The 12489-nt window shown below is 38.8% G+C and overlaps 1 protein-coding gene across 6 annotated transcripts in view; it reads left to right on the plus strand.

Annotated features, from left to right (window-relative positions):
* The window catches only part of Mtmr1 (myotubularin related protein 1), a 57915-nt gene that overhangs the window by 34738 nt on the left and 10688 nt on the right, over positions 1-12489 (plus strand). For all 6 annotated transcript variants that reach the window (XM_031363545.1, XM_031363516.1, XM_031363522.1 and 3 more), the window contains 3 exons: positions 1331-1516; positions 2491-2697; positions 8575-8667. In XM_031363545.1, coding sequence (XP_031219405.1) covers positions 1331-1516; positions 2491-2697; positions 8575-8667 — 486 coding nt within the window. The remainder of the gene's footprint in view (positions 1-1330; positions 1517-2490; positions 2698-8574; positions 8668-12489) is intronic.

Consider the following 12489-nt stretch of genomic DNA (forward strand, 5'->3'; position numbering starts at 1 on the left):
AAAAAACAAACAAACAAAAACAAACAAACAAAAAAAGAACTCCAAATTGTTTTATTATGCAGAAATATTGTGATAGTATGACATTTTCTAGGTAAATAAATGGCACTAGCAGAAGGAACCTTGTGTAGAAACCACTTGGTACTGATTTAAAAACCATAGTTGGCTGGTTGTGGTGGCGCACGCTGGTAGGATTTGCTGAAGGAGGCAGAGGCAGGAGGATCACGCGTTTGAGGCCAGCCTGTGCTACACATTAAAAAAAACAAACAAACAAACAAACAAAAAACATAGTTGGTGAAAGATGATTATTAAGGCTTAAATTGTGTCCTCAATAAAATGACATGTTGAAGTTCTGACTCTTATTGCTTATGAGTATATTTTGAAAGAGTCCTTATAAGTGTAATCAAGTTAAACCAAAGTCATATTAGATTAGGTTGGACCTTAATTGAGCATGACAGACACCTTTTTTATTACATTAATTTGTATGCACATGTACGTGCTTTTGTGTATAGGCCAGAGGACAGCCTTCTCTCCTATATCAATTCTTGGTATCAATCAAACTCAGCTTGTCAGGCTTGGTGGCAAGTGCCTTCTCCACTAAGATATTTTACTGGCCCAGCAGGTATTTTATAAGGAAAGCAGAGGCAGAGGCAGAGACAAAGGGGAGCTCAACTGCAAACATAAAAATAGAGATTAAAGTGTTGAGTATATAAACCTAGACTGCCTGCAGGTACTAGGAACAAAGAGAGCCAAAGAGCAGTATTCTCTGTGCTTGGTGGTCTTGTTCATTAACTGGCGGGATTACGGAGATCCAGCCTTAGGCATGACTTTGGGGATGTTTCCAGAGAGGTTCAACTTAGGAGGAAAGACTCACCCTGAATGTGGATACCCCCACCCCTTAGACTGGGGTCCTAAACTGAATAAAAAGGAGAAAGTGATCTAAGCAGCATTCATCAATGTCACCTCTCACATCTGTCACTACTCTTTCTCTGCTGTAATGAACTGTGTCCTCTCTGACTGTGAGCCACTTTCTTTCCTTAAGTTACTTTTGCCAGATATTTTGTCACAGCAATGAGAAAAGTAAGTGGCACGCTCTTCTAGAGACTTCTAAGGAACTCTGACCCTCTGGCCTCCTAGACTTGAGATGTGGTGATGGTGGTGCACTGAAATGAGATGGTGCATTTCTGCTGCTTTGTGCTGGCCGTTTGTTATACCCTCTGTGCTCTGGATAGGGAGTTTGATGCATCTTTACTGGGTCAATGCCTGCTTACAGTAGGAACAGTACAAAAGTTAATTCAAGAAGTAATGTATATCTTTTGTCTTTTTTTTATAGGCAAAGGGTGGTGGATATGAAAGTGAAAGTGCTTACCCAAATGCAGAACTCATATTCTTGGAGATCCACAATATTCATGTGATGAGGGAGTCACTTCGTAAATTAAAGGAGATCGTGTACCCTTCAATTGATGAATCACATTGGCTATCCAATGTGGATGGGACACATTGGCTGGAATATATACGGGTAAACAAGTTCAATTTTTTATCTACTTTCTAATTCAGACATCTAACCATCTGTCATAAATATTTCTATTTATAAGTGGTTTTTCAACATTACATATTAATGCATCTTGACTGGGTAGGAAACCTTTTGGACATTCTTTCTGGAAATAGACTATAGTCTTTGTGGAGGGCTTTTCTGACAAAAGTTCATAATGTTTTAATTACAAATCAATAAATAATTAACTTTAAGACAGGGTCATGTAGCCCATGCTAGCCCACAAATTTCTGATCCTCCTGACTCCACCTTCCTAGTGCTAGGTTTTCTAAAAAAGTTGCGTTTTTTTTTTTAAGCTGTGGTTTCATTTTAAATTATATGCATATGTGGAGATTGGCATACATATATGAATGGCTGAGCCTGCAGAAGTCAGAAGATTGTATTGGATCCCCTGAAGGTGGGGGAGCTACAGGTGGTTGTAAGCTGTCTGACTCAAGAACCCAGAACCAAACACTGCACAAACAGAATGCACTCTTAACTGCTTTGCCATCTTTCCAGCCCCAGGTTTCTTTGTTTATAATGACTGGGTCTTTCTGTGTAGCTTGGGCTGCCTTTGAATTCACCACCTAGCCCAGACTGGCCTGAAGTTGCCTTTCCAGTGCTGGGATTACAGGTGTGCAATATATGTAGTTAGTCAGGTTTTTAACATAACTTTGATCCTCCAATAAATGACCCCATTTATTTATATTTTTTTATAATTAAAAAAACATGATGCTTACATTCCCTAGTGATTCTTAATTAATTTTGTGTTTGTTGTTGTGTTTTGTTTTGTTTGAGATACTGGGACTGGAACTTAGGAACTTACTGAAACAGAGCCTCAGTCCTAGATAGCATTCTTGTATGGTTTATTGGCCAGAACATCCAAACTTTTGTACAGAATTATTTTATATAGCAGTTTAACACTTAATGTAGCCTTGTCTGTTTTACCTTCTTTTCTGAAGGTTCTCCTTGCTGGGGCAGTGAGAATTGCTGATAAAATAGAATCTGGGAAAACATCCGTGGTCATCCACTGCAGTGATGGCTGGGATCGAACATCCCAGCTCACATCTCTGGCAATGCTGATGTTGGACAGTTATTACCGGACCATTAAAGGATTTGAGGCTCTCATAGAAAAGGAGTGGATAAGCTTTGGACACAGGTTTGCACTGGTATGTTGGTCCGGCTTATGTGTAACTGTTTTGTTTCACATACATGTGCCTGGCATTTGGCAACATATATTTACATGCACGAGCAACCTCTTTTTTTCTGCACCAGACTTGAATTTCCATAATAGAATACCATGGACCTCCACATTGCACATTCCCAATAGGGCTTATTTTGTATAATTACACATTTCTGTTAAAATGAGTCAAATCCACATGACACAGAATTAATCACTTTAGTGCTAAATATAGTGTCCTGCATTCACAATGCTATGTAACCATTACTTCTTTCTAGCCCCAAACCTATTTGTCACCCCAAATGGAAGCCGTATGTATATTAATCAGTGCACTATTTCCACTTCTCTTCAGTCTCGAGACTCATAATCTGCCTTTATAAAGATTCATGAGATACCTATAATTGGTTACTTCTGTACAGGTATATGGGATTTTCCCTAACAAAGTACTATAGACTGAGTAACATAAACCACTGTATTTTTTTCACTGTTATGGAAGCTGAAAGTCCAAAATGAAGTTCCAATAGAGTTGGTCTCTCTCAAAATCTCTCTTCTTGGTTTGTAAATGGCCATCCCACTCTCTTTCTGTCTCTTCCCACATCCTCTGTGAACATTTCTTTAGTATTTTTTAAGGATGCCAGTCTTATTGGGTCAGAACTTAACTTTAGTGACATCTGTAAAAGTCCTGCCCCAAAACAGTCACATCATAAAGTACTGGAGCTTTGCAATATAATTCAGCCTGGAAAACCTTGCTTTTGATTTTCTGAGTATATATTCAAGGGTGAATTACGTGGTCATTTGGGGGGGCATTTAGAGGCAGCCATTTGTATATCACTAAAACTGGCAGTGAATTCTACTCTGCAAAGTCCCTTGAGAGTTTGGGAATAACTCATTGAATTCGAGTACTCTTAAAGTCTGAGCGAGGCTCAATGTGGATTGCAGGATGAGCAGTGCAAGGACTTGAGTAGTATAGGTGTGGGGAATCCAAGTTTACTAGCTGTGAATACACTTCAAAGAGGAGAGCTAGTCAGAAGCCCTCCCAGAAGGAGAGGGAAGCTTCCCAGTCTCTGAGCTACATGTCCTGGGAAGCTGTTGTGTTTGGACACTTCATGTTGCAGTGAGGTGTTGCAGGGAGAATAATTAGAATATATCAAATGCCTGCTGCCGAGCCTGGCCCCTGCTCACAGCTCTTGTGGCTGTTTTAAAACACCATCATAAATTGTTTGTTCCCCTTCAGCAAAGCCTAAGCTCCAGGGGAAAGAGTATGGAATTTCCAGATGTTTGCAGATGATTTTCTCTAAAGCCTCAGAGGCTAGTTTCATTAATCTTTCCTCTCCAGAATTTATGTCCTGAGGGAAAGAAGGTTCTCAGGGTGCTTTAACCAGATTGGAAATACTAAGAGCTGTCTGTTTTCATGCCAGCCATGGCAGTACCAGGGCCAACAAGAAGCTCAGGCATCAGGATGGACCCCACAGTGCTTTGTTCTCATCCATCCTTGTTAATGCTGAAAATTCAGCACACTACAGCTACAAAGAAAGAAATGTGACCATAAGATTACAGTTAACAAATGGTGAACCTGGTTTCTAGGATATGAGTTATCTACTTAAGGTCATACCACTAAGGCAGTTTGTGAGCAGGGGTCAGGTCCATAACCAGCATTTGCTGGATTTCTGTTCTCTAGACTATTTGTAGTTTCTGTGAATGAGCCTCTGAGTCCCTCAAACTAATACCTGCCCTTACTTCCTTACTTTCATCATCTATTTCTTGAGCATTATCATGGAACTTTCTAGGAGACTTCTTTCTATTCGGCCTCCATTCCCATTGTTATACCATACCCTAAAGTACAACCCTTTTGCAGCTATCACTGAAGTAATCTGTCTCCCTTTATTAGAACACTCATTAAAGCTATTATAGTTACAACTGCATTTCTCCTTGTCGGTCTTGTCCCCACTTCAACTGGCCTTTCTTCTCACAATCATCCATGACAACTAGTTTTATCACAGCCACTTTTTCTTTACATTGCCACTGTTTTTGCCTTAGCTCAGGTTTTTTGATCTCTTTCAGGCAGCCTCCTAAGCCTATCATCCCCCTGTATTCAAATGGGGCATTCCCAGAAACAGGCCTGATGTTGTCACTGCCCAATATGAACTCCCTAGTGTGGCATTCAATGCCTGTGATGTTCTGTTCATAGCTCAACTCTCTGGTCTCATATCTCAACTTCCCCTTCTTCCTCCTCCTCCTCCTCCTCCTCCTCCTCCTCTTCCTCCTCCTCCTCCTCCTCCTCCTCCTCTCTCATTCCCTGAGTGTGAACCCTGACTATCCATTTACAGTTCTATAAGTGTCTCTCACTCCTTCTTACTCCTTACAGTATATTTATGGATACATTAGGGAGCAAGTGTTTCCCTGCAATTCAAGTTTAAATAAATGAATCCTCTATCATGACTATAGCTAATATGGCTTTACTCCTTTATATTCTCCTCAGCCTCATCCTAAGGTGTTCACTTGGTGCTTTTTGGTCTTACTATGCCCCTGCACCAGTGTATTACAGTGTATTTACAAGTCTTCCCCACTTGACTACACCACAAGTTAATTAATCCTCATATACAGGCACTGTGCCTCAGTTGTCTTAGTATCCTAGGTGTCTCACCAAGGATTATGCCTCTTCCACATCCTATGAAATTGCCTGGAATTCTGAGGGACAGACAGGATAACTTTCATCAGAGAAGGTCAATAGGTGTTACAAAGAAAAGAACAAGGGCAGGAGAGATGGCTCAGAGGGTAAAGGTGCTTACCTTAAAACAGGAGGGAAATTCTGACATGTACTACAACATATATAAATGTTAGGAGCCATCTAGGATAGGCTAAAGGCATACAGGTGACTTTCCTAGAGATGGCCCACCATTTCTGCATGGCTGCAATGGATAATCTCTGAATTGCAAGGCCTTCAGAAATTTCATCTCAGGGTTGCTTCTTGGTACTGATATACCTTTCCTGTCACTATTACAGTCTAATGACTATGGGTATTAGCCCACCATATTAAGCAGATTTCCTGCAGATCAAAATAAAAATGAACTTAAAAGAATTAATACTATTTAGGTGAATTAATGATATTATAGAATTCCTAATTTGATTCAAATAATTTTATAAAGTTTTAAGAGATGGGTTAGTTGTTTTGCCAGAAAGATTTAATAAAGTTTGAATCATGTATAGAATATGCCCATTCTTTATAGAGTAGTAAGTAAAGGCTGTATAATAAGAAATAAATACTATGAGCTTTCACAATTACACTAAAAAGAGAAACACGCTTGGCACAAATTTGGGATCAAGGAAAACCACTCATTTTAGGTCAGGTCCAAGGATGAGGCCACAGGCGTGCACTATAATAAAGTGAGGCCATATGAGACTGTTGCTTTGAAGTTATAATGAGCTTAGAGAGTAAAACACTGTTTTGTACTGACTATCAACATCCTTCTGTGACTCTCCTTTTGTGTCACATTTTATCTATGAGGTAATTTTCTAAGAACATTTGTCTATAAAAAGGCCAGAGAAAAGAAATAAAGTTGTTGGCTTGGGGGGGTCCTCAACCCCATCCATCTATCCATCCAAATGTATATATGTATATGTCTCTCTCTCTCTCTCTCTATATATATATATATATATACATATATATATACATATATATACACACACATATGTATATGTATATGTGTAAATATTCATGAACACTTGTGGAATAGATGAGACAGGTAGTAGGGCCCGACCAGAATGTGTGTGTGTGTGTGTGTGTGTATGTGTGTGTGTTTGTGTGGTGTGTGTGTCTGTGCATATTGCCTATGTAAAAGATTTAAATTATTTTCCTTTCTTCTCTCTCTGGTTCACAAAGAGTTAATGAGTCCGAGACTCTTGCCCAGCTAGTTAGAGGCTCCCCTACAAGAGAAAAAGGAACTCTAACAATTAATCCTTTACTTAATGCCCTGCTGTTCCCAGCAGGAATTAATTACCAAATGTATATCTGTCTGTATATAAGTATGTGCACTTAAGAGTTAAAATAGTTCAGAGTTTCTCACTGGGCATTCCTGCCAGCCCCAGATAATTAAGTTTGTTCTGTCAGTAGTATAGACTCTGTAAATCACTGTCAGGAAGACCTGTCTGCTATCAGCAGCATGGTCTCAATCACCAATGCTGCTCCCCCATTCACTGCCTTCCCCAGGAAACCCTGTGATCCCAGGAAGGTCACTGACATATAAACCTTCAAGACATTGCATTGAATGGAATAAGTAAGACACAAAATGTTAAATACTGTTATGTTTTCCATTTACACAAAGTAGCTAGAATAGTACAAAGTAGTATGCTTGTTGCCATGAATTATGAGGTATAGAGTAGCCATTTACTATTTAATAGGAACAGAGTTTCATTTAAGAAGATGAACATTCTAGAGTAGATGATACTAATGATTATTAAAAGTATGTAATTTCATTGAACTGTACATTTAAGAATTGTTTTAACCTTTGGTAACTTTTATGTTGCATATTTTTATCATAATTTAAAATGTAAAAGAAGAAGGACTGGAATTGTTGCTCAGTGGCTAAGATTTCTTGCAGTTCAGTGTCCAGGACCCATATGGCAGCTCAATCATCTGTAACTCCTGGTATAGGGAATGCAACAGCTTCTGGCCTCACACACATAGTGCACATAAATACTAATAGACCAGTTTCTAAAGTTAGATAAAACAATCACCTAAAACAACAAAACTAAACATCCACCCCACCAAATAAAAACAAGGTAATATACTCTAAGAGGTTTTGTATAGAGGTAGGGGAGGCACCCTTTGACACAGGGTTTCACTATGTAGCCCTGGCTGGCCTGGAAAACACTATGTAAACTAGGCTAGGCTCAAACTAACAGAGAGCTACCTGCCTCTTCCTCCCAGGTTCTCTGATTAAAGGCATGTACTACTATACATGGCATCTCTGAGATTCTTTTTAAAAGTAAGTTTTTTTTCTTTCAAATGTCTACGTTTACATAATGTGTTTTGATTTACCCCTTCCTCTCTACGTCTGTCCCACTCCTCCTGGAACCCACTACTCTGGTTCTGGTTGGTAGATACTAACAATTCTTGTTCATTTCCTTGCTTTTATATCTTTCCAGGTGGCAGTTTCAATGATTATTTTCTTCCAAGCTCTCTATGTGGATCTTGAATAATCTGCTTCATAATAAGTTCTTTCTTAGCCCTTTGATCATTTGGAAGCTTCTTTAGAATGCTCATGATATAGATGTCTTTTTAATCATTAAACTTCTAGTGCTTGTGGAAAATCTCTCTTAAAGTTTACGGGCATGTGCCTCCATACTCACCTTTTACATGGGTGCTGGGGTGAGCCATTTACTTAGCCTGCTTCCTGACATTTCTGAAATATGTCCTACTTTGTGAACTACTAATTAATCATCCTACACTGATATTATTTGCTTGATAATAGTAGTGGCCCTTGCTACCATCATTTGAACTAAAAAGTTTGCTGATCAGTTCTTCATCTTTTGTGGTGTTAACTATATTAAAGAAAAATTATAAAATCACTACCATGTGAATATAAACTAAAAATTTGCTTTCTAAAAGAAGTGGAGTCCACTTAGTTTAGTGAGCTCTTACTTTTAATTTTATAGTCATTTATTTTTAACTCATACATAGTAGTGCATTTTCTTTGACATTTTAATATTACATGTCATTATGCTCTATTGTTCTAATTCATCCTTGTTATAAACAATTTTGAGTGCTGACGATGAGCAGAAATTCTCTTAGACAGGATAAGACATGACTGGGCAACTTAAGTAACTTTTGAGAGGACCATAGCATGTGTGTGTTTGCTTCTTCCAGAGAGTGGGCCATGGTGATGACAACCATGCAGATGCTGACCGATCACCTATTTTTCTTCAGTTTATTGATTGTGTTTGGCAGATGACAAGACAGGTAAGAGATTTCAAGTATGTTTCTTAGTTTCAAATATATCTCATAGATAAAAATTAAATTTCCATTGCTGCTTCATTCAAAATATGGGTATATGTGTTAAATATGCCCCTTCTATTACTCAGTACAGTTTGATTCTTATTCACTCAAAGATGTGAACAGAAAATTAGAAACAGTTTTCTTCTGCTGGTGGTTTTGGTCAATCCTCTTATCTATAGTTAATCCTGCATCTACTTTTTACCTTTTGTCAGTCCCCCACTGATCGCTTACTCAAAGATTTCCTTCCATATTGGAACTGCTAGTAAGCAAGCCAGTCCAGGGCATCTGCGATCTTCACACTGAGAGCCAATAACAGAGAGGAAACTCAGAACATTTTTGTCCTTAGCTGTTCTTTTAGTTTCCTAATTCCATTAAGGAGGGCTCTAGTAAGCAAGGGAACATGCAGGGCTCCTCCTTCCCTGAGTTAGTGAGGATTCACAGTTTCATTCTGAATAAGGCCCACTCAGATTTTCCCCTAATCTCTAACATACATGCCTGAGTTTGGAGTCCTTAGGATAGGAGACTATGCAAGGAACATGAACTTGGAATCAGAAATAAAGAAAGGGAAGAGGCCAGAGAGCAGTTTTTCCCAGTATCTGCTGTTCAGCTTAGCTTGAGTGAGAGTAAGTTGGAGACTGAGAACCAAGACCTGGAACCTATCCTTCTCGTGCATCTGTGAGAAGCTCCTGGCCATCTTCAGGGACTCCTCCAAATGCCTTGATGTTTATGATTGATGCTTCTAAAAGCCTTTTCAAACTTCTCAGAGGACATTCATCTCCTCTCTGTGGAAAGCTGTGGATTATCATCCTTGTTTGCTCACTCTGGGTTACTGTTACTGATGGAATGAGAAAATGACAAGAACAGTGTGCTGGCCCTGCTGTCCTCCCCATCACAGTGTGGACTACTTCCCAGCAGCACTCCCTGGGCATCTGGTAGCCATACCAGCTCTAGACCAACAACAGAACTGCTGGTACTCAAGAGTTAGAGCCCCAACACTGGGGCTCCCAAGCCCTCTAGGCACTTCTGATGTTTGAGAGCCTAGTGCTAAACCAGCCCATCTAAAACTTGAACCAGCATATGAATCCTCTGAGGTTCTTTTTGAAGTACAAGAAACGTGAGTCAGTAGTTTGCAGAGCTGCCTTTTCGATTCTGTGGGTTCACAGACTGGCAAGGACAGTGGTTCTCAACCTTCCTAGTGCTCTAACTCCAGCACAGTCCCCCAACCATAACATTATTTTCACTGCTACTTCATACCTGTAAATTTGCTACTGTTACAGATCATAATGTAAATATTTTTTGGAGTTACAGGTTTGCCAAAGGAGTCATATTCCAGCCCACAGGTGGTGACATCTGATGTAAAGAATAAAGACCTACTTTGAAAAGAGAAACAAAGGGAGAGGGTTTGGAATAGATTTTGCAGGCCATGGCTTGGCATAGACTCCTTTAGATTTAGCATCAGCAAGCTGACAGGGGCTTATGTTAACTGATTTCCATATTGTAGAGAGTTAACAATTGGCAGTCTGAGGGGTGCACTCCCAAGTGAAAGGCAACAGAAAAGACAGGCTGAGAAAGCCTAGAGGCTAGCTGGAAGTCCTTTTCTTCATTGTATCCTACTAATGACAGAACTGAGTGCTTGTTACATTCAGATCAAGAAAAGAAAGCATAAAACACATTTTAGAAAAATTATCTTGAAAATTAAATGCAAAAAAATCTGGTAACCATCTCATTGACATGAACTAGCTCATTTTACCCAAATGCTTCTGAACATGCACATTGGCATACACATGTGTGTCTTTCTTTTCAAATTCATTCCATTCCTTATTCTGTTTAGTGCTTATTTTTACCTCTAATCTGTTATTTTTGTACTGCTTATTGGTTTTTAAGAAAGAAAATAAGGGGTTTGGATGTTTAGTTTAGGGGCATCTCACAACTCTGATTCTGTACATTAAATATAATGTATAAGTTATCAGTGTATAATTTTCCTTACAATAACATTAGTACTAGTGGTCTTTGGCTATAGGTTAATAAAATAATTTTATATATAACAAATTAGTAATATGTATATATATGTACCCATGTAATACAATTTGCTTGTTTTTCACTTGCCTATTGCTAAATCAAGTTCAATCAATATAAAGTCAGAAAAAAACTTAGAATACAGTGAGCTATTTCATGTGTAGACTATGCTACTTTATTTAGAGACAAAGTCTGACAAAAGGAACTAGGGAAAAAGCTTGAAGGAATCATTAGCATCTTAGAACGATTGTATAGCATCTGTAGTTTTAAGGAACATTACCTTTGATAGTTTTGTTCCTCAAGCAGTACAGAATCTCAGTGTACACTATGATGTATTTTTTGAGACTACACTTTAGGTAAATTATATAGTCTGTGAATAAAGACAAGAAAGCAAACTATAGCTTGTAGACACCTATCTTCTGTTTGCAATTCCCTGGTACTTCTACTATCCCTGCTAAACTCCTTCCTAAATTAAAATTATTTTAACAGTGCTCTTTGAGCAATTGTCATGTGGACACAGCTACCCAGTAGGAAGAGTTAGAACTTGGATTTCTAGTTTTCAGGAGTGCTGTGGGGCTTGAACTGAGCCTGTGCCTACTTTGACCTCTCACACCTAGCATCCAGTGGCCACACTAAAGCTTGTAGTTACTGGCACCAGAGCACACCCACTCAAACTTTCAGATCTAGAATATAGACTCCTAGACTAGGTATAAATATTCAGTGTCTCATTCTTCTCAGGCTGATGTTCTACTTATTAGCCTGGCAATAGTTAAGCAAATGTCAGTGATCCTGGTTATCACGCAGATGTCAAGATTAGACATGCTAGTATACAAGCACCTTTCTGACTAGATAAAAGGATTTGTTTTAGCAGTGCTAGAGACTGAATCTGGAACCTTGCATATTTTAGGCAAGTGTTTCAAAACTACCTGCTCCCTGCCCAAGAAGCAGTCTTTAGTGTAAGCTGACCTGTACTTCTGTTTATTTGCTTTTGTTCAGGTTTCGCTTTGCTTCATTTAGCAGAGTGTATTTCTGTGATTTAAATTAGAACTTTAGCACCCGGTAGTCACTCAGTACAGGCCTGCTGCTGAGATCATTATTATTTCCAGATGTCTCATGGCTGCTAAATGCCTGTTATTGGCTGTAACCTGTTGGCAGTGCTAATAATCTTCACAGAAATTCTGAAAAACCACATTATGCACTGCCTAAAACAATTGAGGTGATCATGAGGTTTTTATTCTTTAACCTCTTAACATGATTAATTATAATAATTGATTTCTTTGTAACATTGATTTTGTTTTTACTGTTAAACCAGCCTTGCATTCTTATAGACTGAAGCAGACTTGGTTATGTAATATTACCCTGTTTATATACTGCTAGACTCAGTTTGTTTACACACTGGTAATTTAGAAGTATGAGCTCATGGTATTGTATTTGTGGGATAGTCCTTAAGTATGAGTAATCTCTAATATGTATAGAGCTAGTCACACATTCTGTTCTTCTTAAATCACTTTTGGTAAGTGCTGAACCTGGAAAGTCCCTTCCCTCTGTGGCCTGCTGTGTGCCTCCAGGCAGAAAGCAGCTTTACTAATAGTACTCTCTTCATTGACTTGTATCTTTCAAAAGCCATAGCAGTTCCATGTTGCTGACTGACTATTGCTAGTAAGCCTTCTGTGAGAAGGGTAAATCTGGGCTTTGTTCTACCATGTGAGAAACCAGAAGCTACCTGTTTTGGTGCAGGTATTGAAGAGTACAACAAATTTTGTTGGTTAT

This window comes from Mastomys coucha, chromosome X, assembly GCF_008632895.1.
Source record: "Mastomys coucha isolate ucsf_1 chromosome X, UCSF_Mcou_1, whole genome shotgun sequence".
Lineage (NCBI taxonomy): Eukaryota > Metazoa > Chordata > Mammalia > Rodentia > Muridae > Mastomys > Mastomys coucha.